Raw genomic sequence first — 26,004 nt, forward strand, 5'->3', positions numbered from 1 at the left:
AGCAGAACCCCATTCTTTCACCTTCAAAATATTATCTATGTGATTCACACACTATGTGGTTGAGTCTTATAATACTCCAAGATAACCTAGAAAATCACTCAGTTATGAAAACTACTGCTGCAATGAAGAAGGCCTATCACCGCCTTCTTGCTGCAATTCAGGATGGGCAATAAATGCAGCATTAACACTCTCCTGCCTACATCCCTAGTACAAATATGAAAAACATCATTCATTACCTCAAGGATTGACCTTCAATATGGTGCTTGCTAGTTTTTCCTCTTCCACGCTTCACAAACTTCAGCTAATATATGGTTTAGGTTCTCCCCTACATAGACAGTAACACAGCCATCCCCTGATCTTTGTTAGCTTAATTTGTCCCAGTGAATTGACTTTAAGATCCTTGCCATCATATAAAAATGACTGTATTGCTTGCACCAATCTAGCAGCAGTATGTCCCAGCCCACACCCTCTGCTCCTCTGACTGAATTCGTACTCTTCCCTGTTCCCTCTGCTCCAGTATCAGAGGCCTGTCATTCAATCAATACACCCCAGGCCTCTGGAGTACACCCCCAAAACCAATGTGCCTTGCTACATCCCTGCTGCCTTTAAAATTCCCCTCAGCAATTTTCTCTTTGGTCCTTTCCCCACTCCTAGATGTTCTTTTTCCTTATTGTGTCCACGTGTTTTCTCTGTTAAGTACTCGAACGCTAGATGCTTGTGGTTGTTGGAGGCCAAACATCTAAGCCCCAGGGCATTGCTGCAGGAGTTCCTCAGGGTAGTGTCCCAGGTCCAATTGTCTTTAGCTGCTTCATCAATGACCTTGCCTCCATCATAAGGTCAGAAGTGGAGATGTTTACTGATGATTACACAGTGTTCAATACCATTCGCAACTCCTCAGATACTGAAGCAGTCCATGCCTGCATGCAGCAAGACCTGGCCAACATTCAGGCTGGGGCTGATTAGTGGCAAGTAACATTCACACTTCACAAGTGCCAGACAATGACCAGTTCCAACAAAAAAACTAACCATTTCCCTTTGACATTCAACGGCATTACATTCACTGAATTCCCCACCATCAAGTAACATTCACACTTCACAAGTGCCAGACAATGACCAGTTCCAACAAAAAAACTAACCATTTCCCTTTGACATTCAACGGCATTACATTCACTGAATCCCCCACCATCAACATCCATTGACCAGAAACTTAACTGGACCAACCATATAAATAGTGTGGCTACAAAATCAGGTCATAGGCTGGGAATTCTGCAGCGAGTAACTCATCTCCTGATTCCCCAAAGTCTGTCCACCATCTACAAGGAACTACTCAGGAATGTTATTGAATACTGTCCACTTGCGTAGATTAGTGCAGCTCCAACACTGAAGAAGTTCGACACCATCTGGGACAAAGCAGCTCATTTGATTGGCATCCCTTTCACCACCATAAACATTCACAGCCTTCACCACCAGTGCACAGTGGCAGCAGTGTGCAAAATCTACAAGGTGCACTGCAGCAACTTGCCAAGCCTCCTTCCACAGCACCTTCCAAACCTGCAACCTCTACCCCCTAGAAGGACAAGGGCAGCAGATGCATGGGAACACCACCACCTGCACGTTCCCCTCCAAGTCACACATCATCCTGACTTGGACCTATATCACCGTTACTTCACTGTTGCTGGGTCAAAATCCTGGAACTCCCTTCCTAGAAACACTGTGGGTGTAACTACACCAGATGGATGCAACGGTTCAAGAAAGCAGCACACCACCACCTTTCAAGAGCAATTAGGGATGGAAAACAAATGCTGGCCTTGACAGCGATGCTCACATCCCATGAAAGAATAAACAAAAATTGCTTGGCTATGCCCCTGCTCAGGATTGGGGTGGGGGTGGAAGTAACCCTCTGAAAAAAGTAGAAATTAGTTGGTTGCATGCATGCAAGGTCTGCTTCGGAGCCTTATTCATCCACTTCTGTAGAGTGGCAAATTTGTTAAATACTGAAAAACAGAGAATAGCCCTCTATTTTTTCCCTCTTACGTTCAAACAAAAGCCTTGAAGATGTTATTGGCTGCCATGTTGATCAGAACAGTTATAAAAGCAACAACTGTTTTTGCTTTATGACAATTATACTAATTCTGAATCAGAATCTACATTGGATCTCCATTTACTTAATAACTACAGGAACAAAGGATTATATGTAAAATAAAAGCAAAATACTGCGGATGCTGGAAATCTGAAATAAAAACAAGAAATGCTGGAAATACTCAGCAGGTCTGGCAGCATCTGTGGAGAGAGAAGCAGAGTTAATGTTTCAGGTCAGTGACCCTTCACATAAAGATGCTGTGCTCAGTAACACCATACGAGATCAATAATTCAATGTCTTTCAAGGTGAATCAATACAATTTGGTATGGCCTTCTCCTCAAACAAGGTGGGCAACTCAGCACTCCGGAATCAGAGACCATCATCTCCAACAGCGCAGTTTTCATTGGTTGCATGCCTCCTATCTCCTGTCTCCAGGCGCAGACCGGGCGAGCCCTGTAACATGAATACTCGAGTTTCTGGCGAGGCTGCGCGAGACGGGCCCTGTAACATGAATGATCTAAGTGACTCGTGCGGGGTCGAGGCGCGGAGAGGGCGGGCCCTGTAACATGAATGATCTAAGTGACTCGTGCGGGGTCGAGGCGCGGAGAGGGCGGGCCCTGTAACATGAATGCCTGAGTTTTACTCCGTGCGGCGGAGTGGGTGGATCCTGAAATCTGAATACTCGAGTCTCTCCTGTGGTTGTCAGGCGGTGATATTGGCTCATGCTTGATCCCGGGTTTCAGCCGACGGCCAGGTGCGGAAATCTGAATATTTAATATGTGAGGGTGAAGGTTGGCTGGTGTGTTATTGGGTTATGCCGGCCGTGGGTGGGGTCTGTGTGTTTTTGCATTTAAAAATAGTCTCTGCCGGACTGACGGACGTAAAATAAGCGGAGCGGAGATTTTAAAAAAAATTTTTTGGCCCAAGATGGCGGACGCACTGGGGGTGGCGGACACCCGCAGGCTTCACAGTAAGCCTCAGGATCTAAACGACGCTTACGGGCCTCCCAGCAACTTCCTAGAGATCGATATCTTCAATCCGCAGACGGTCGGGGTCGGTAGGAGTAAATACACGACATACGAGGTCCGAATGAGGGTCAGTATGTACGCTTCAACCTGGCTGTTAGCCGCCGTCGCCCTGCGCAGGGTGAGGGACAGTGTATAAATCTAGCCCGAGGCTTCATTCGCGGCCTGTACTCTTTTTACCCCCGCCCAGTAGAAGGGAGTGGAGATTTAGCGTGTAATCTGTTGACCAGAAGGAAAACATGTTTTATTTTTAGTAGGGGAAATGCTCTCAGTCTTGACTACGTTTCCTTTAAGGATATGTTTGAGTGGATTACTTGGACTTGCATCCCTTGCCAAGATATGAATATTTGCTTTGCGGAAATGTTAAAACACAAGTGGTTTTGATTGCTCAGTAAATATTTCTCCACTTTAAAATTAAATGCATTCTTTATTTTAAGGTGTAAACCACCTTGTGTTTCAGCTTCACATTTACGTCCTAAAACGCTTTATTTTTAATAGACTTTCGGGGCTTATGTCATTCAGATTTTTTTATTTTAAGTTGGAGACGTTTTTAATCTTTCCATGAATTTCAGTTCTGTTTTTGGCATTCATCATAGCAATTTCTGGAAAGAGCAGACCAGCTAACAGTCCCCCCCGAGTTCTGTCCCTAAACTATATTCTGATGAAAGGTCACTGACCTGAAACGTTAACTCTGCTTCTCTCACCACAGATGCTGCCGGACCTGCTGAGTGTTTCCAGCATTTTTTGTTTTTATTTCAGATTTCCAGCATCTGCAGTATTTTACTCTTGTATTCCAATGAGACTTGGCTGTACATAAGGCAAAAAAACCCTTTCCAATGATTGCATCAAGTTGAAGTGGTTTATTTTTGGGAGGTGAAGGACTTTTCTTAATGTGCTGCAGGGCGGGGGCGGGGTGGGGTGGGGGGGGGGGGGGGGTGGGGGGAAGAGATAAGAGATGCCCTGTAGTTTCTAATGACTTGATAGTAGGCGAGAGAACCGAACTGTTGAGAAATGCATTTGAATGGCTAATGGAATAACTAAAACCCTTCAAAAGTAGTTTCCAAACTTTGTTACTGCTAGCTTGTATGGTGGATCCCCTCAACCTGCACCCCCCCCCCCCCAAAAAAAAAATCAGTGGTCATGTTGGGTAGAAAATATGTTTGACTTTTTGAGTACTGTCTTTTTGTAAAACTTGTATTGGTCCAATTCATATGTGCTAAATTCTGTTAATATGGAATTATAAAGTTGTGTGTGAATGCAGTTCATGTGTTTTTCTTTCCAGTGCTGTGGAGAGTTCAACAATTTAAATTTATGTAGATCCCTCCACCAGTATTGGGCAGCCGTGCAAATGCAGTTCTGCAATATAAGGGGATTTATGAATTGGTTTGTATGCCTGAAGATACAAGAATGTTCTCCAAATCTCAATTTACTGTTTTCTATCCTAAAATGAAGATGGTTCAAATGGCAGCAAAGGCCTGCTACCCGACCCAAACCCGATGGGGCCCGACAACATGTGTTGGGTTCGGGTTGGGCCGATCTTGCAGGTCCGGCTTTCAGGCTTGGGTCAGGCCAGGTCTGGGTTGGGGACACGCAGCAAGAAGTGCAGGTAAGTGTTAAAAGTTTTTTTTTTAAAAACTTGCCTGAGCTGGGAGTCTGATGTCAAGGAAGGAAACTGACACTGCGCAGTGAGTGAGTGTCTCTGTCATCACACTCGTGCTGCAGCTTCCTGAAGATTGTGAGTTGGAAGGTAAGTAAAGGGGACATTCCGGTGGTCAGGTCGGGCTTGGGTCCGATGTGGTTCCGTCGGGTTTGGGTCGGGGATTTTTTTTGTGTGACTTGAGCAGGCCTTTAAATGGCAGTTAAAAGTTGTGTTGAGGGCTGATCTCACTGAATTTGAAATTTTAAACTTTTTGTCAAATAATGGGTAAGAAATATTTTTGTATCTACAACAGAAAAACAATTGTACAGGAGTCTTAATAGGTTCTTCCAAACTAGGATTTTCTGCAGAGTATTTTGTGTTCTTAACACCCAGGGTGAAGCATAGGTGGCTGCATGACTCATCTGAGGGGATGAGTTGAGTATTGCACAAGAAATGTCGTGTATTAGTGTTACTTTCCTCTTTTTCCACGTCCCCCCCCTCCACGGCTGGTGACACTGAAGTAGGAAATCAGCATTGTGAAGTTGCAAATACTTAATATACTAAAATCTACTGTCCTTTTTTACTTTCAAATATATAATTTCAGCTTCTAGTTCCTTGGGGAACTAATTTGGCTCAATTGCCAAAGTTTAAATAACCTTCAGACAGGGGTTTTTGGAACTTAACTGGCCTACATGGCTCAGCAACCTGCCAGTTCAGTTACTTTTTAGGAGCGCCTACTCCTGACTTTTCAAATAAAAGTGCCCTTTAGTATTTGCTGTAAGGAGTAGATATGGATTCAATTTGTGCTGTAATGCAGGACAATTATGGCAAGATGACTTGCAAGTTTGAGATGATTCCGATCAGGATGCAAACCTATTTCCTAATTAGCAAAGTGTATTAGTTGAGATACTATCAAGGTGATTTTTGTTTTCCATTGCATGGTGGGTTCTGCAGGGCTAGCAACAATGCAAGCTGCATATGCAGTTGAAGATCAGTTGAAATTAGTTAGAATTTCTGGCTACCTGACTATTGTCATGAAGACCCCCCACTTGCCAAGAGTAAGGCATATTAATGTTCATGACAAAATTAATGTTAAACTGTTGCTGGAGGGAAGAAATGACGACTTTTACAAGAGATCACCAGACACTTGGCTGGAGGGCATTTGCATACTAAGACAGCAGTTGGAGAGACAAAAGAATTGCTCACTGATTCAATTAACAGATTGGACTGGGCAATGGTGATCCACATCTTGTCTGGGTGGAAGACAGCACTACAACCCTTTGGAATCCACACAAACAGGAGTGGTTAAGCCAGCTGGTCACATGACTGACTAACTGGCTGGTCCAGGCTTTTTGAACTAGACATCAGACCGTTTGGGGTTCGACTGCAGACTGTAACTGAACCTGAAACAAGACAGCCTCTCTCTGGCTGGTTCTCTCTCTCTCTCTCTCGTTTTCTCACAAGCCTCCAGACCCACTGAAGTTGCTTAAACCTCAAGAGAAGACTCCTACATTGAACCAAATTGAAGTGTGCACTGGGCTCCAACGAACAAGACGACTTACTGGCAACTAAAGACTCCACGTTGAACTTAAAGGATCATAAATAACTACCAGATATTGCTTCAAACTTTTCCCCTTCGTTCCTTCTACTTTCTGTCTACAGGGCAGATCTACACCTTCCACCTTTCCTGTTTAAATCTAAGAAAACCTGTCTGATTTATTTGCCTTACAATTAGAAAGCAGTGAACAAAAATTCACTGGGAGGGAGGGGGAGCTAAAAACAGTGTTTTTTAAATTAAACCCTGTTAGCCTTTGCCTGGTCTGAGAGGGAACCCCTCGTAACGCTATCATTGCTAACAAGTCTGTACATGCAAAACTGTTAGCCATAATGAGTTGGCTAAAACTCAAACTAGCATATGCTAGTGGCCCTTTGCCTTCAGAAACAACTGTTCTAGGATTCTATTGGTAATTTTGTTACCTTTATCTTGGTGCCATCTACTTCAGAAGTTGAGACTGCACTGTAGTAGCGGATGGGAGAGGGGATTAAATGAGGCTTCTGGTCTGCAACTTCCAATGGAATTAGAATCGTTAGATTCAACTACAATAATCTTAATCCCATAAAATAATGAAGTTTTAACACAATTAGTTGTGGTGAATTATTTGGCCCTACCTATAGTTTTCTTTTAAGACTTTTTTCCTTTTAAAGGTTTACATAGGAAATTGAGGACACAGTCATGTGGTTGAATAAAGTTTGTGATTGGGGTCTAGTCATATTCCTGCTGTTCTCTAAGTTATTGAATGGTCGTAATTTGTTAGACTGTTTTAATTCAAAGCCCATGGTTCTATCCTAATGTGGAGCATGTTTGCAATGTGACATTACTCAAATTGGCAGTCTGACTTGTGCGGTAAGTGGTAAATTGACACTAGTGAAAAATGTACTGTTTATAACTAATTTTAATTCTGAGACTATCTTAAAGCTAGTTCCTGGCATGTACTCTATTATATTCAGCTTACAATCTTTAACTGAATATATTAGATCAAAGGAAGAGACTTTTAAAGTTGCCAAAAAAGTAGTAAACCTGAGGAATAGGAGTAATTTAAGAATATAACCTAAGTAGGAGCAGGAATGGGCCATTCAGCCCTTTGAGCATGCTCTGCCATTCAATGAGATCATGGCTGATCATCTTCAACACTGTTTTCCTGTGCTATTCTGTATCTCTTGATTTTAATGTGTAGAAATCTATGGATCTCAGTCTTGAACATACGCAATAACTGAGCCCCCACAGCCCTCTGGGTTAAAAAATTCCAAAGATTCACCACCCTCTGAGTGAAGAAATTCCTCCTCATTTCAGTCCTAAATGGCCTGCCCCTTATTCTGAGACACTCTCCACTGGTTCTAGATTCCCCCCACCCCAACCAGGGGAAATATCCTTTCTGCATCTACTGTCGAGCCCTGATTTTAAAAACAAAATTTGTATGTTTGAATGAGATCACCTCTCATAACTCGAGAATAAAGGCCCAATCTGTTTAATCTCTCCTCTTAGGACAATCCCTCCATCCCAGGAGTTAGTTTGGTGAACCTTTATTGCATTCTTTCTGGCAAGTATATCCTTCCTCGGATAAAGAGACCAAAACTGTACACATTACTCCAGGTGCAATCTCACCAAGGCTCTATATAATTGCAGTACGATATCTTTACTCCTATACTCCAATCCTCTTGTAATGCAGGCCAACATGCCATTTGCCTTAATTGCTTGCTGTACCTGAATGTTAGCTTTCAGTGACTCATTAACAAGGACACTCAGTCCCTTTTGAAGTTCGACAGGACATGTCACCTGTTGAAGCTTGAACTCCGGACTTCTGAACTTGAGCGGCAGCTGGAGTCACTGGTTGTGCATCCGTGAGGCAGATGACTGTGGATAGCACATTTAGGGAGGCGATCACACCGCAGGTTAGGAGCATGTAGGCAGAGAGGGAATGAGGTGACTGCCTGGCAGTCAAAGAACCAGGCAGGCAGTGCAGGTGACCCCTGAGTCTGTCTTGCTTGCTAACCAGTTTTCCATTTTGGATACTAGTGAGAAGGATTGGTTCCTTGGAGTGCAGCCAGAGCACAGTCCATGGCACCATGGGTTGCTCAGCTGCACAGGAGGGGAGGAAGAAGAGTGGAAGAGCAATAGTGATGGGGGATCAGACAGGCATTTCTGCGGCAGTAAATGTGACCCCAGGATGGTGTGTTGCCTCCCTGGTGCCACAGTCAGAGACTCTCGAGCAGTTGCAGGACATCCTTCTGAGAGGGTGAACAGCCAAAGGTTGCGGTCCACATTGTACTAATGACGTAGGTAGAAAGAGGGCTGAGGTCCTGAAAGCAGATTTTAGGGAGTTGGGAAGGAAATTAAAAAGCAGGACCTCCAAAGCAGTAATCTCAGGATTACTCAGTGCCATGTGCTCGTGAGTATAGGAATAGGAGGATTGATTGAATGTGTGGCTGGAGAACTGGTGTAGGAGGGAGGGCATCAGATTTGAGGCATTGGGACAGGTTCTGGGGCAGGTGAAACCTGTAAAAGATGGATGGACTACACCTTAACAGGACTGGAACTAACATGCTTGCAGGGAGATTTGCTAGTGCTGTTGGGGAGGGTTTAAACTATCTTGTCAGGGGGATGGGTACCTCAAATTGGAAGGGAGTAAATCTGGTAACCGGAGGTAAAGTAGCAAGTGACATTAGGAGGCAAGCATCAACTATTCTTAGAATGTGGAATGTGAAAACAAGGTTAAGGGCACTCTACCTGAATGCATGCAGCATTCACAACAAAGTAGATGATTTAAAAGCCCAAATAGAGGTAAATGTGTATGATCTAATTGCTATGTGGCACAGTGGTTAGCACCGCAGCCTCACAGCTCCAGCGACCTGGGTTCAATTCTGGGTACTGCCTGTGTGGAGTTTGCAAGTTCTCCGTGTCTGCGTGGGTTTTCTCTGGGTGCTCCGGTTTCCTCCCACAGCCAAAAGACTTGCAGGTTGGTAGGTAAACTGGCCATTATAAATTGCCCCTAGTATAGGCAGGTGGTAGGGAAATATAGGGACGGGTGGGGATGTGGTAGGAATATGGGATTAGTGTAGGATTAGTATAAATGGGTGGTTGATGGTCGGCACAGACTCGGTGGGCCGAAGGGCCTGTTACAGTGCTGTATCTCTAAACTAAACTATAACACAAACGTGGTTACAGGGTGACCAAGCCTAGGAACTGAATATTCGAAGATGTTTGCCATTTAGGAAGGACAGGCAAAAAGGAAAAGGAGGTGGTGTTGTGCTGATGAGGAATGGGATCAGCACATTAGAAAGGGAGGATCTCCAATTGGAAGAACAAAATGTGGATTCTGTTTGGAGGCTAATTAGTTAATCTTGTTGTAAAAGAACCTTTATGGGTGAGTGACCATAATATGAGAGAACCTTACATTGTTTGGAAGTGAGGTAGTTTGATCTGAAGCCAGGGTGTTAAATTTTAACAAAAGATGTTATGCAGGTGTGAAGGGCAAATTGGCTGAGGTGGATTGAGAAAATACGTTAAAAGGTATGACAGTACGTAGTGTTATGATCCTGTTTTTCTTTTCCGGAAAGTATGCGGTTTGCCTTTAAGGCTGTAAAAGGATCAGTGCTGCTTTAAGGCAACAAGTTCCAGGGACTGAGTCAAAGAATGCATTCTTATTGCCGTAGGATACAGCCACTCAGACTGAGGTTAAATATACATTGTTGCTGATTGACGTTTGAAACTAGCTGAAAAGATTGGATTTTGAGACACCGTTAACAGGCACACCGCCAGTTGGACTAGCATGAACCTAACAGAATTCTGATAGTTTAAACTGAAGGAAAGTGAATTTTAGATTGATCACTCTTTCACCCCTTAAAACAATTCTAAAACCAAATTGATTCATTGAAACAACGTGTCTGCACGTTGTTTGATAAATTCATTGCTGGAAGAGCATCACTTCAACTGGAGCTAGACAACTGACTGTCCTACTATTGAAAAACCTTTCTTTCCCCCATCGGTTGGCTATGAGGACTTCAAGCAACCTTGGACTGTTCCACGTTGGAAGATTCCACTTTGGCAGGAGCGTATCTGCAAGGGCACTAATTTTTTCTATTTTTAAATCTTAATGTTTAAGAATTTAGTTTTTCTAATTAAACAGTTAACTTGTTAATCTAAAGACACCTGGTTTGGTTTGCTTCATTCAGTGGTTAATAGATGGTCAATTTGGCTGTGCTTTTCAATTTGGAAAGTTTAAAATGATAGGCGATCTGTGGAGGGGCAGGACTCAATCACAGTGCGTTTCTCCCACCACAATCAGAATCATACTTTGGGGGCTTTGTCTTGAGCGATCGGTCATAATGATAGGCAATGGATAGTCTTTAAAGAAATATTATAGTTTTCAAAAACTGTACATTCCTTCAAGGCACAAAAACTCAAAGTAAAGGCAGTCAACTGTGGATAACAAAGAAAGTTGAGGATTGTACAAGATTAAAAGAAAAGGTCTATAAAGTTGCCAGAAATAATAATAAACCTGGGAGGATTTTAGAATACAGCAAAGGAGGACAAAGAAACTGATAAAGGGGGAATACAAGTTCTGCTCCAAGTCTCTCTCCATCCTGATTTGGAACTATATAGTTTAGTTTAGTTTAGAGATACAGCACTGTAACAGGCCCTTCGGCCCACCGAGTCTGTGCCGACCATCAACCACCCATTTATACTAATCCTACACTAATCCCATATTCCTACCACATCCCCACCCGTCCCTATATTTCCCTACCACCTGCCTATACTAGGGGCAATTTATAATGGCCAGTTTACCTACCAACCTGCAAGTCTTTTGGCTGTGGGAGGAAACCGGAGCACCCAGAGAAAACCCACGCAGACACGGAGAACTTGCAAACTCCACACAGGCAGTACCCAGAATTGAACCCAGGTCGCTGGAGCTGTGAGGCTGCGGTGCTAACCACTGTGCCACATAGCAATTAGATCATACACATTTACCTCTATTATATCGCCATTCCTTCACTGTCACTGAGTCAAAATCCTGGAACTCCCTTCCTAACAGCATTGTGGGTATACCTACCCCATGTGGACTGTAGTGGTTCAAGAAGGCAGCTCACCACCACCTTCTCGAGGGCAATTAGGGATGGGCAATAAATGCTGGCCTGGCCAGCGATGCCCACATCCCATGAATGAATGAGCAAAATGGATGTAAACCAGCAAAAAATATATAAAAACTGACTAAAAGCTTCTATAGGAATGTAGAAAGGAAACATTTGGTGAAGACAAATGTGGGTCCATCACCGGCAGTCAGGAGAATTTATAATGGGGAATAGAGAAATGGCAGAGAAGCTAAATAATTACTTTGTCTGTCTTCACTGAGGAAGACACAATAAATCTCCCACAATTAGAGATCCAAGGGGATGGGGAATTGAAGGAAATTAGTATTAGTAAGAAGGTTGTACTGGAGAAACTAATGGGGCTGAAGGTTGATCAGTTCCCAGGACCTGATTTTCAACATTCTGATATAGAATGAGGTAGCTATAGAGATAGTGGATGCATTGGTGATCATCTTCCAAAATTCTATAGATTCTAGAGCAGTTTCTGCAAATGTCACTCTACTAAAGGGAGGGAGAGAAAACAGGGAATTACAGACCTGTTAGCCTTACTTCAGTCATTGGGAAAATGTTACAATCTATTCTAAAGGATGTGATAAATGGACACTTGGATAATCTGGGCATAGTCATCATGGGTTTATGAATGGGAAATCATGTTTGACTAACCTGTTGGATCTTTTTGAGGATATTACTAACAGAATTGATAAAGGGGTGTCAGTGGATGTGGTATACTTGGATTTTCAAAAGGCCTTTGATAAAATCCCCCACAGGAGGTCGGTTAGCAAAATTAAAGCACATGGGATAGGAGGTAATTTATTGGCATTGATTAAGGATTGGTTAACAGGCAGAAAGTGGAGAGTAGGAATGAACGGGTCATTCTTGCATTGGCAGGCTGTGACCAGTAGGGTACTGCAGGGATCAGTGCTTGGGCCCCAGATATTCACTATGTATCAATGATTCGGATGTGGGGACCAAATATAATATTTCCAAGTTCGCGGATGACAAAACTAGATGAGAATGTGTGAGGAAGATGCAAAGCGGCTTCAAGGGGATTTGGACAGACTTAGTGAGTGGGCAAGAACGTGGCAGATGGAATATAATGTGAAAAAATGTGAGGTCATCCACTTTGGTAGGAGGAATAGATGTGCAGACTATTTCTTGAATGGTAAGAGATTAGAAAATGTAGCTGTACAAAGGGACCTGTGTGTCCTTGCCAATAAGTCACTGAAAGCTAACTTGCAGGTGCAGCAAGCAGTTAAGAAGGCTAATGGTATGTTGGCCTTTGTCGCAAGAGCAGTTAGGCACAAGAGTAGTGAAATCTTGCTTCAATTGTATAGAACCTTGGTTAGACAGCACCTGGAGTACTATGTACACAGTTTTGGTCCCCTTGCCTTAGGAAGGATATTGCCATAGAGGGACTGCAACGAAGGTTTACCAGACTTGTTCCTGGGATGATGGGGACTGTCCTATGAAGAGAGATTGGAGAAACTGGACCTGTATTCTCCAGAGTTTAGAAGAATGAGAGGTGATCTCATTGAAACCTAGGGATAGACAGGGTAGATGCAGGTCAGATGTTCCCCCGGTTGGGGTGTCAAGAACCAGGGGACACAATTTCAAAATAAGGGGCAAGCCACTTAGGACAGAGATGAGGAGAAATTTCTTTACTCAGGATTGTGAATTTTTGGAATTCACTACCCCAGAGAGTTGTGGAAGCTCCGTCATTGAGTATGTTTAAAGCAGAAATTGACAGATTTCTAAATACAAATGATATGAGGATAGTGTGGGTGGGGGGGAAAAGAGAGAGAAGAGGAAGGCATTGAAGTAGATCATCAATGTTGAATGGCGGAGCAGGCCCGATGGGCTGAATGGTCTATTCCTGCTCCGATGTTCCTGATGCTTTCCAGCCCCCCTACCAAAGTAAATAACCTCATTTTCTCCACATTGTATTCCATCTGTCAAATTTTTGCCCACTTGCTTATTAGTCTCTCCAAATCCCTTTCACTGTCTTTGCATCCTCCTCACAACTCTCTTCCACCTAGCTTTGTGACATCTGCAAACTTGGAAATATTACATTTAATTCCCACATCCAAATCGTTGATATAGATTGTGAGTAGCTGGGGCCCAAGCACTGATCCTTGCAGTACCCCACTAGTCACAGCCTGTCAACCTGAAAATGACCCATTTATTCCTACTGCTTTGTCTGTTAACCATTTCTCAATCCATGTCCGTATATTCCCCACCCAATCCCATGTGCTTGAATTTTGTTCATTAACCTCTTGAGGGACCCTATCAAAAGCTTTCTGAAAATCTGAATATACCACATCCACTGGTTTTCTCCCTATCTATTCTGCTAGTTACATCCTCCAAGAACTCCAGGTTTGTTAAACATGATTTCCTTTTCATAAATCCATGTTGACTCTACCAAAACTTACCATTATTTTCTAAGTGTCCAATTAGCACATCCTTTATAATAGATTCTAACATTTTCCCAACTATTGATGTCAAGCTAATGGGTCTGTAGTTCCCTGTTTTCTCTCTCCCTCCTTTCTTAAATAGTGGGGTTGCAATTGCCACCTTCCAATCTGCAGGAACCATTCCAGAGTGCTAGAAGTTTGAAAGATGACCACCAATGCAAATACTATCTCTACAACCACCTCCTTTCAATTCTCCTGGGATGTAGATCATCAGGTCCAGGGGATTTATCTACTTTAAGCCCCATTAACTTTTTTGTACTTTTAAAAAGTATTAATAGCTTGAAGGTCCACATTTACACTAGTCCCTTGATTCTTCATTATTTCTGGGAGGTTTTTAGTATTTTTCTCCATGTAGATACACCAAGTATTTTCATTTCTTTGCCATTTCCTTATTCCTCATTCTAAATTCTCCTGACTCCACTTGTAATGGACCCACATTTGTTTCTGATAATCTTTTCAGTTTTACATAACCATGAAGCTTTACAGTTTTTTTTATTTGGTTTTGCACTGGATTACACACATGTTCTATTTTCCCTTTCTTAACCTTTTTCTTGGTCCTCCTTTTGCAGAATTCTAAAGTGCTGCCAATCCTCAGGCTTGCCATTTTTTTGCAACTTTATACATCTTCCTTTGATCAAATACAATCCTTGATTTCTTTAGTTAGCTACAGGGGAGGCGGTGGCGTAGTGGTATTATCACTACTAGTAACCCAGAGACCCAGGGTATTTCTCTGGGGACATGGGCTCGAATCCCACCACAGCAGAAAGTGGAATTTGAATTTAATAGATCTGGAAATAAAAGCTAGTCTAATCATGGCATGAAACCATTGTCGATTGTTGTAAAAACCCATCTGGTTCACTAATGTCCTTTAGGGAAGGAAATCTGCTGTCCTTACCTGGTCTGGCTGACATGTGACTCCAGACCCACAGCAATGTGGTTAACTCTTGGATGCCCTCTAAAATGGCCTAGCAAGCCACTCAGTTGTACCTAACCGCTACGAAGTTAAGAAAAAGGAATGAAACCGGACGGACCACCCAGCATCGACCTAGGCACCGGAAACTACAACGGCAAACCCAGCCCTGTCAACCCTGCAAAGTCCTTCTTGCTAACATCTGGGGGCTTGTGCCAAAGTTGGGAGAGCTGACCCACAGACTTGTCAAGCAACAGCCTGACAGTCATACTCATGGAATCATACCTTCCAGACAATGTCCCAGACACTGCAATCACTGTCCCTGGGTATGTTCTGTCCCACCGGCAGGACAGACCCAGCAGAGGTGGCAGGACAGTGGTCTACAGTAGGAAGGGAGTTGCCCTGGGAGTCCTCAACATCGACTCCGGACCCCATGAAGTCTCATGGCATCAGGTCAAACATGGGCAAGGTAACCTCCTACTGATTACCACTTACTGCCCTCCCTCAGCTGATGACTCAGTACTGCACCATGTTGAACAGCACTTGGAGGAAGCACTGAGGGTGGCAATGTTAATCTGAGTTCTTTTTGCCTTCGGTCTGGTTCAGTAATTATACAGAGTCGGATGTGTAGGTAAAATCAATTACTTTATTTGCGCATTAGCCGGCTGACTTGCTCTAATACAACGACACTGACTCCACCAGAGTCTGTCTGGTCCACCAGAGTAAGTGACCGTTTGTGATACAGATACTACTGTTTATACATTAAGATTCATGCTACACCTCCTTGTTTAACCAATCAGTGCGGTACAATTCAACTTCACCCACGTGGTGACATGCAGTACATCTGCTACTGAGGTTAACAATACACTCCATTCTCAATACATACTCGTTACTAACATAATATTGTTTTGCACCAGCAAGATAAAAGAAAGCAGACAAGCAAGATAATTAGCAGGAACCAGAGGAATCTACAATAAACACTCTAGTCTCACTCCTTACATTTATCGTGAGTTCTGTCTCTACCTTGTGACAGGTACTTGCGGCGCATCCTGCTGTCTTATCAATTTTGCATTCCTGAGTGCTTCATACAGTCTGCAGTCACATCAAGCCGTGGCCATATACTAAGATAAGAGGGGCCCTTCATTCCTTATCATTTACACAGGGATGGACAGCATGTTTCACAGGAGTCCATTTGTTCCAAACCATAGGGAGTCTCACAATCAGGCCATAAAAGAACAGATGTCCTTTTAATTACCGGAGTCCGCTATTCTTTGCCATCTCACACTCAGACTTTACTTTTAACTATTTCATTGTGGTTTCTGCCACTTAATATCATACTATCAAAGCTCAGCAAAGCTACTATTCCTAACTTGGCTATGTTTCCCACTAAGCATAGTGCCATGCCTTTCTGCTCACTTCCACAGCAAGGGCACAAACTGTACTCTGGGTGGGGGACTTCAATGTCCATCACCAAGAGTGGCTCGGTAGCACCACTACTGGCTGAGACCTAAAGGACATAGCTGCTAGACTGGGTCTGCGGCAGGTGGTGGGGGAACCAACACGAGGGAAAAACATACTTGACTTTGTCCTCACCAATCTGCCTACTGCAGATGCTTCTGTCCATGACTGTATTGGTAGGAGTGACCACCGCACAGTCCTTGTGGAGACAAAGTCCCGCCTTCACATTGAGGATACCGTCCATCGTGTTGTGTGGCACTATCACTGTGCTAAATGGGATAGATTTCGAACAGATCTAGCAATGCAAAACTGGGCATCCATGAGGTGCTGTGGGCCATCAGCAGCAGCAGAATTGTACTCAACCACAATCTGTAACCTCATGGCCCGGCATATCCCCCACTCTACCATTACCATCAAGCCAGGAGACCAACCCTGGTTCAATGAAGAGTGCAGGAGGGCATGCCAGGAGCAGCACCAGGCATACCTCAAAATGAGGTGTCAACCTGGTGAAGCTACTAAACAGGACTATCTGCTTGCCAAACTATGTAAGCAGCATGCGATAGACAGAGCTAAGCGATCCCATAACCAACGGATCAGATCTAAACTCTGCAGGCCTACCACATCCAGCCGTGAATGGTGGTGGACAATTAAACAACTAACTGGAGGAGGTGGCTCCTCAATGATGGGGGAGCCCAGCACATCAGTGCGAAAGATAAGGCTGAAGCATTAGCAACAATCTTCAGCCAGAAGTGCCGAGTTGATCCATCTCTGCCTCCTCCTGAAGTCCTCAGCATCACAGATGCCAGACTTCAGCCAATTATATCAAGAAACGACTGAAGGCACTGGACACTGCAAAAGCTATGGGCCCTGACAATATTCCGGCAATAGTACTGAAGACGTGTGCTCCAGAACTTGCCGTACCCCTAGCCAAACTGTTCCATTACAGCTACAACACTGGGCATCTACCCTGCAATGTGGAAAATTGCCCAGGTATGTCCCGTACACAAAAAGCAGGAAACATTCACTCCCTCCACCACTGACGCACAGTGGCAGCAGTGTGCACCATCTACAAGATGCACTGCAGCAATGCGCCAAGGCTCCTTAGACAACACCTTCCAAACCCGCTAACTCTACTAACTAGAAGGACAAGGGCAGCAAATACATGAGAGCACCACCACCTGCAAGTTCCCCTCCAAGTCACACACCACCCTGACTTGGAACTATATCGCCATTCCTTCACTGTCGCTGTTACTTGCCACTCATCAGCCCAAGCCTGGATGTTGTCTAGGCCTTGTTGCTTCAGTATCTGAGGAGTCGCGAATGGTGCTGAACATTATACAATCATCAGCGAACATCCCCATTTCTGACCTTATGATGGAAGGAAGGTCATTGATCAAGAGCTGAAGATGGTTAGAACTAGGACACTACCCTGAGGAACTTTTGCTGTGATGTCCTGGAGCTGGGATGATTGACCTGCAACAACCACAACCATCTTCCTTTGTGCCAGGTATGACTCCAACCAGTGGAGAGTTTTCCCCCAGATTCCCATTGAGTCCAGTTTTGTTAGGGCTCCTTGAAATAAATAGCCTGTTCTCTAGTTGGTTTCTCAACTTACTGTTCCAGAAAACCATTTTGTATACATTCCAAGATTTTTGTCATCCACAACATTAGTACTAATTAGGTTTAACAAGCCTATATGTAGAGTGAAATCTTCCATAATTACTGTATTACCCTTGTTAGATGCACCTCTAATTTCCTGATTTATACTCTGATTTACGTTACCACTGTTTTGGTGCCCTATCAACAACTTTCACCAATATTTTCTGCCCCTTGCTGTTTGTTAGTATCATCTCTCATGACAGTACAAATGCCCTCCATTAACAGAACTGCCCCACCACTTTTTCCCCCAGCTTCCTGTCCTTCCTGAATGTCACGTATCCTTGGACTTTCAGGACCCAGCTTTGGTTACCTTGTAGCCACTTCTCTGCAATGGTTCAGGTCATATGTATGAATTTCTATTTGAGCTGTCAATTCATCTGTTTTATTGCGAATACTAAACTAGATCAAGTGTGCCAGCAGATAGGGCCAGAGTTTGCAAATTCAGTTTAAAAAAAAAACTGAATTAAGGGCTCTGTATCTGCCTGCAGTATTTGCAACAAAACTGATGAATTGACAGTCCATTTAGAAATTCATACATGTGACCTGATAGCCATTGCAGAGAAGTGGCTACAAGGAAACCAAACCTGTCCCCTACTACCACTACATTTTCTTAACTTTTTTTCTTTTTTTTTCCACCCCCCCCCCCCCCACTTGAATGGCTTCCTGTACCACGGTGACATGGTCAGTCTGCTCATCCAAATTATAGCCCTCGCTCTTCTCCATACAAGCTGCAAGGACCTTGAGCTGGGACAGTTGCAGGGCTGAGACTTCTCTACTCCTACCTTTTCGATCTCACCTGCCAGATTTGCAATCACACCTTCCTGTCCCTGACCACTGACCAAATCTGATGACCCTATCCCAAGGGGTGTGACTGCCTTCTGGAACAAAGTGTTGAGATAACTTTCCCGCTCACTGACTGTGAAACTCCTTGAGCCGCAGACAACTATTGCAGACGTGTTTGCGGTGGATCACACTGGTGTCCACCAGCTACCACATACTACAGCTGCAATATATCACCTGTCCTGCCATCTTTAATTTTTTTTTTAGTTTATTTTTACTATGCCCCACTTCTAGTAAGCTTTACTATTGGTAAATAACCTTACTAATCACCTGCGTCTCAGAAGATTCTTATGGTTATTCCAATTAAATTTCCTTCGTTTAGACGAGGAAAAAATGTTCAACCAAGCACTTGCCTTCTATGCTGGAACATCACACACCAATTCCTCTCTCCCTGTTTTCCCTTCCACTCCCCCACGCCCGCACCGAATTCCTCTGTAAACCAAATTCCCATCTTCTCACTCACGTCTCACTCCAGCGAAGTCTCCACTCTGTGCGCCCCTCACTCCTAGAATTCAGCAAAAGAGGACCAAGAAACTGATGGAGAAAATAGAATATGAAAGTAAACTAGCAAGAAACATAACAGTAAGTAAAAAGGCAAAAGATTAACAAAGACAAGTCTGGCCCCATTGCAGTCAGAGACCAGGGAATTTATAATGGGGGGGGTAGAGGCCTGCTTCCCGGCCCGAACCCGACGACATGTGTCTGTGTTGGGTTGGGCCCCTCTTCCAGGTCCCACTTTCGGGCTTTGGTCGGGCTGAGTCCAGGTCGGGCCGAACACGCACAGTAAGTGCTCTGCTGGTAAGTATTAAAAATAAAAAAAACTTACCTGAGCTGGGAGTCCAGGACAAAACTGAGCCTGTGCAGTGAATGAGTGACATCACTATGATGTCATCATGCATGTGCTGCTGCTTCGTGGAGCTTCCCAGTCGGAAGATAAGTAAAGGGATAGTCGGAGCTGAGCTCGGGGCGAAATTAGAGGGACTCTGGCCGGGTCGGGTTCTTTATCCCGACCTAAGCAGGCCTTTAATGGGGGGGAGTAAAGAAATGGCAGAGCAACTAAAATACTTTGTCTGTATTCATAGAACATACAAAAAAACCTCCAGAAATGCTAGAGAGCTAAAGTATGAGGAACTGAAAGAAATTGGAGGAAAAAAAGTACTGGAGAAATTAATGGGGCTTAAAGTAGATAAATCCTTTGGACCTAATCTACATCCCAGAGTATTGAAAGAGGTGGCAGTTGAGATGGTAGATGCATTGGTTATCATTTACCAAAATTCTATATGGATTCTGGAGTGGTTCCTGCAGATTGGAAGGTAGCAAATGTAACCCCACTATTTAAGAAAGGAGAGAGAAAACTGTGAACTACTGATCTGTTAGTCTGACATCAGTAGTAGAGAAAATGCTAGCATCCATTATAAGGGATGTGATAACTGGACACACAGGACTGACTGGTCAGACTGGGCAGAGTCCATATGGATATGGTTTATTTGGATTTTCAGAAGGCTTTCGATAAAGTCCCACACAAGAGGTTAGTAAATCAAATTAGTGGATGTGGGATTGGGGGTAATATACTGGCATGGGTTGTGAATTGATTAATGAACAGAAAACGTGAGGAATAAACTGGTCATTTTCAGGTTGGCAGGCTGTGACTAGTGGGGTACCGCAAAGACAGTGCTTCGGGCCCCAGCTATTTGCAATCTAAATTGCAAAGGATTTGGTCATCAAAAAGGACTGTGTAATCTGTGTGGTGTGAGGTGTTTGAATAAGTGAAGAAAATGCTTTTATTTGTAATTTGGGGTATCAGCTACTTGGTACTATTTTAATTTATTTGGGATTTCTGTTCTCGTAAGACTTAATGTGAAATTTTGTCATGTTATTGGCTGAAGTGTGGTTTTTGTGCTGGCAGATCTACTGTGGATATGATCTTTGCCATACACCAGCTACAAGAAGTGTAGGAAACAGTATATCCCTTTTACTTTTTGTAGATCTCACTAAGGCATTTGACACCATCAGAGCGGGGAAAAATTGGCTGTCCACTGAAGCTCCTGTCTCATCCACTCCTTCCATAACATGAGCTGTACAGTTTGGCTCCCCGTCTGACGTTTTGAGTGAAACAGGTTTGTGTTTTAGCCCCCATTCGGTTTGGCATCTTCTCCAAGCTCCTGCCCTTTGCCTTTCCTTGCAGATATGGAAGGAGTCTATTTGCAAACTAGGTCAGATGGCGAGCTCTACAATCTATCCAGGCTGAAAGTGAAGACAAAAACACATTGTGTCCTGATCTCAGAATCCCTCTAAGCTGATGATGCTATGCTAGTCGCTCACAGAAACTCTGCTACAGAGACTCATGGACTCTCCCATGCCTATAACTTGTTCTCCTTTAACCATAAGCATCAAGAAAGCCATGGTCATAGAACAAGGTGTTGTAGCTCTGCCCTTGATCGCACTAAATAACACCCTATTGGAAGTGATCAGCAAATTCTGCTACCTAGACTCCACAGTGACAGACAATTTGTCCCTTGATGCAGAGCTCGATACATGCATAGAGAAATCAGCTACTAGCTTTGGCCGACTCAGGAAATGTGCATGGGATGACGCCAAGCTGCTCCTTGGGATCAAGGTTTATAAGGCCCATGTTCTTAGCACCTTGCTGTATAGCAATATGGGAGACTTGCAGTTACCAGGAAAACGGGCTCTAACTTCCATCTTCACCTTTTTTTTGCAGCGCATTTATGGGTATATTCTGGCCGAACAATCAAATGTAGCAACCCTCAAAGGCCAAGCTCCTGGTGTGTTGTCACTAATCAGAGGCGGCTTCAGTGGATCTGACAGGTCTGTAGGATGGCACAGTTGCATACCCAAGGACCTTCTGTGGTGAGATAACTGGTGCCAGACAACCAGTGGGGCACCCAAAGCTCTGCTTCAAGGATGTTTGCAAGTGTGACAAAGGCCCTAAATGTCATCCATCACACCTGGAAGTCACTAGCTGGAGAAAGAGAAATGGCGATACACCATGTGGACTGGTGTGCACTACCACGACAGCCATTTGCTAGAGTAACTTGGCAACAGGCAAAAATGACTTGGTGTCATTTGGCAGCTTTGTGTGTGTCACTTGTGGTAGAACCTGCCTTCACAACCATCAACCAAGTTGTACCAAGAGAAGACACCCCATCTAGTGGATTGTTTGCTGCATGCCCATCTTTTGTAGATGGAAGGATGCCAACCAATTTGTTAAATTGATCTGGGTATTTTTTTTGCATCACGTTAACAATCTCGAGTCGTAAAATTCTAGATGTGGACATGGCATTGTAATGTATTCCTATAGGTACACTAAAAGTTCTACTCTTCACCCAAATCTGAACAGTGTTGCACATTCGGCAAGATGTTTTTTTAAACACCAGGATGTGTGTTCTTCAAATGCAAGGACTTTAGAAAGGCTTGGCCTCAAATCCCACATGATTCTGTTTGAGCTTACTAAATTTAACTGGCAGTAACTCTACTGGGACCAAATGGTGCACAGTAGCTAAAGTTTAAGTAACCACTGCAGCTTTAACTTTAAATATTTAAGCTAACACTTATCTCCAGTTGATGAGGGAGATCCATATGCCCTAAATATTGTGATTTTATGTAGAATAATAAGATTAATACTGAAGTGTGATGTTGTATAAACCCTCACGTAAGGGACTACAAATATATTCTGTTTTTCCAACCTTTTTCCTTTGAAGGTGCAGACTCATGCTGGAGTATAGGTCCAAAGGTCCCAGCAACTTTTCATTGCTTTATCGAGTGTCTTTTGCATTTCCAGCAAGCAGATAACGCATCCTAGACTGAGGACCTGAGACTTAATCTTATCTTTGCTTGTGCTTCTTGCTAATGCAAATCTTTCCCTGGCATGTGCACTTGCGATGCCACCCTGTAAAGTGCTGTGGGATACTTTTTTATATATAAATGAGCATGGTAGAAGTCTAAACGTGACAATTTAAAAATGAAAACTGCTTTTTATGTTGATGCCAGGCAGCTATATAACATAATGGTATTACTATGCACTTGGCCTGATTTTCTGATTTTAAAGACCACATGATTGCCAACTTCATTAGTAGAGCTAGTGGTTGATGCATTCTCCCTTGGAGCTCAAATTATAAGGTAGCAGGGCCAGTCATTTACACAAGTTATAAAATAATTGCATCTAATGTACATTAAAAACAGCTGTTGATATAACTGCATAGCTTTCATTTGGTTAAAAATGTGTTTCTGTTGAAAACATTCATTCACTGATCTTGGGGTAGCTGCACTCCTATCATCAAATGGACTAACTTCTCCAAATACCTAGATTGGTAATTTTTGATGAATGCATTCTTAATTTCACAACCAATGACCGAACTAAGTAAAATATTTCAATGTCCAGCTTAACATTTTATTTTTGTATTACTGCTTTAAAACTCTAGTTACAGTATTTTGTGATGGTTTATTTGGCAGCAGAAGGATTTAGTTGTAGATACAAAAACAAGAAATGCTGGAATCACTCAGCAGGTCTGGCAGCATCTGTGGAAAGAGAAGCAGAGTTAACGTTTCGGGTCAGTGACCCTTCTTCGGAACTGACAAATATTAGAAAAGTCACAGGTTATAAGCAAGTGAGGTGGGGGTGGGGCAAGAGATAACAAAGGAGAAGGTGCAGATTGGACCAGGCCACATAGCTGACCAAAAGGTCACGGAGCAAAGGCAAACAATATGTTAATGGTGTGTTGAAAGACAAAGCATTAGTACAGATTAGGTGTGAATACACTGAATATTGAACAGCAGCAAGTGCAAACCTGAAAAAAAAAAACCTGAAAAAAACAGTGGGTAAGCAAACTGAACTTGAGTTAACTCTGCTTCTCTTTCCACAGATGCTGCCAGACCTGCTGAGTGATTCCAGCATTTCTTGTTTTTGTTTCAGATTTCCAGCATCCGCAGTATTTTGCTTTTATTTTAGTTGTAGATACTTCAGTTAGGAATGACTCTCTCGATCTAGTAGTTTACTGTCAAGCTAATCATTCCAAGGATCAGTGGAATATTGGAGAAGGAGTTATCACTTGACATGCTCAGTTATGTTTCGACTTGGCTTTGTTCCTTTTTTGTTTTTTCCTGTTAACAAGCTGGACAAACAAAACTGTTACTCTGCCACAAGGCATGTAAACAGAGTTGACGTTGGCAGTAACTAAAACAAAACCTTTCTACTTTTTTTTAAACTTCCTTGTGTTTATGCTTTCTAGTTGACTGGCTTATAACTAACTGCTTGGTTTCCATTCCTTCAACCTCCTGGATAAAAAGCTAAAACCAAGATGCCGTTAGAGGTGTGCATTTGAGTATGGTCAATGACAGGAATAGTGTGCTTCCAGCCAGTGGAACTTGTACGACATTCCTTAAACAACCAAGTCGATCCTCCTGTGACACATAGCACCCTCCTGGCTTGTATGCTAACGCTCTTTGCTCTTCCTTCTCCATTCCCTTCCCTTGTCCCCACAAATCAACAAATCCACCTGTAGAAGAGGTGCATGTCTTTGCAACTACTGTCCCATCTCCAATCTCCCTTCCTCTTAGTCCTTGAACGTGCCTCCCGAGTCTGTGCCTATATTTCCCATAGCACTACATTTGAACTTGTCAAACTGTTTGTTCCTCTAAGCACTTAAAACCATAGAACGGTTACAGCACGGAGTCCATTCAGCCCATCGTGTCTGTGCCGGCTGAAAAAACTAACTGCCCATTCTAACCCTACTTTTCAGCACCTGGTGCGTAGCCTTGCAGGTCCAGGTACCTTTTTAAATGACGTTTGGGTTTCTGCCTCCACCAGGGCAGCAAATTGCAGACACCCAGCACCCTCTGTCCCTTCTAATCCTTCTACCAGTCACCTTAAATCTATGTCCCTGGTAATTGACCTCTCCGCTAGGGGAGACTGGTTCTTTCTATCTACTCTAGGCCCCTCATAATTTTGTACACCTCCATTAAGTCATCCCTCAGCCTCCTCTGTACTAAGGAAAACAACCCTAGCCTATCCAATCTTTCCTCATAGCTGCCTTTCTCACAGTTCCAGTATTAAATCTCTGCTTTAGTATTCTATACCTCGGCCAATAAAGGAAAGCATTCCATATGCCGCCTTCACCACTCTATCTACCTGTCCTACCACCTTCAGGGACCTGTGGACATGCGCTCCAAGGTGTCTGACCACCTCTACCCCTCAATATCCTCCCATTTATTGTGTATTCCCTTGCTTTGTTTGCCCTCACACTTCTCCGGATTGAATTCCATTTGCCACCTTTCCACCCCCTCAACCAAACCAGTGATAGCAGTCTGGAGTCTACAGCTATCCTTTTTAAAGGCTGGCTCGGGCCTGCAAATGAAACCCAACCAGAGCCTGGCAACCACATCCGGCGTGAGCCCAACCTGGCCCAAGTCCTTTTTTCTTTTCTTTTTTTTTTTCCTGATCCAACCACCGGAATGTTAGTTAACCGAGCTTCTGTTCACTTTTTAAGCTTGTGCAGATAAGCAGCAACAGTAACTGGACTTGAAAGGTTGTTTTTAAAAAGTGCATTAAAATTCGAGCCAAGTACCGGAAGGGCGATAGTGTGTCTGACCTGACCTGAACCTGACAAATGTCGTCTGGGTCCATCTGGTTCGGGTCAGGTAGCCCTGCTCTAATCCTTTTCACTATCAACTATACGGTCAATTTTTGTGTCATCTGCAAATTTCCCAATCATGTCACCCACATTTAAGTTCAAATCATTAATGTGTACCACAAACAGCAAGGGACCCAACATTGAGCCCTGAGGAACACCACGGAAACCACCTTCCATTCACAAAAACATCAGTCAACCATCACCCTTTGTTTCCTGTCACTGAGCCAATTTTGGATCCAACTCGCCACATTCCCCTGTATCCCATGGGCTTTTACTTTTCTGACCAGTCTGCCATGTGGGACCTTTGTCAGATGCCTTACTAAAGTCCATTTAGACAACATTCACTGCACTACCCTCATCAATCCTCCTTGTTACTTCCTCCAAAAACTCAATTAAGTTAGTAACACATTCCCTTAACAAATCCACGCTGACAATCCCTGATTAATCTGTGCCTTTCTAAGTGGCAGTTTATCCCGTGTCTGAGAATTGATTCTAATAACTTGCCCACCACTGAGGTCAGACTGACCGGCCTATCCCTCGCACCCTTTTTAAACAATAGTACAACGTTTGTAGACCTCCAATCCTCTGTGACCTCTCCTTGTATCTAGTGAGGATTTGAAAATGATC

General features: G+C 43.5%; 1 protein-coding gene across 3 annotated transcripts in view; it reads left to right on the forward strand.

Annotated features, from left to right (window-relative positions):
* Window positions 1–2,842: 2,842 nt before the first annotated feature.
* The window catches only part of LOC137377545 (sorting nexin-12), a 49,213-nt gene continuing 26,051 nt past the window's right edge, over window positions 2,843–26,004 (forward strand). Inside the window, exon 1 of one of the 3 annotated variants that reach the window (XM_068047257.1) lies at window positions 2,843–3,226. In XM_068047257.1, coding sequence (XP_067903358.1) covers window positions 3,008–3,226 — 219 coding nt within the window. In that variant the 5' untranslated portion in view covers window positions 2,843–3,007. The remainder of the gene's footprint in view (window positions 3,227–26,004) is intronic. The other 2 variants (XM_068047260.1, XM_068047258.1) reach the window with 2 other exon arrangements.

The sequence above is a fragment of the Heterodontus francisci genome, chromosome 15 (genome assembly GCF_036365525.1).
Source record: "Heterodontus francisci isolate sHetFra1 chromosome 15, sHetFra1.hap1, whole genome shotgun sequence".
In the NCBI taxonomy this organism is placed as follows: Eukaryota; Metazoa; Chordata; class Chondrichthyes; order Heterodontiformes; family Heterodontidae; genus Heterodontus; species Heterodontus francisci.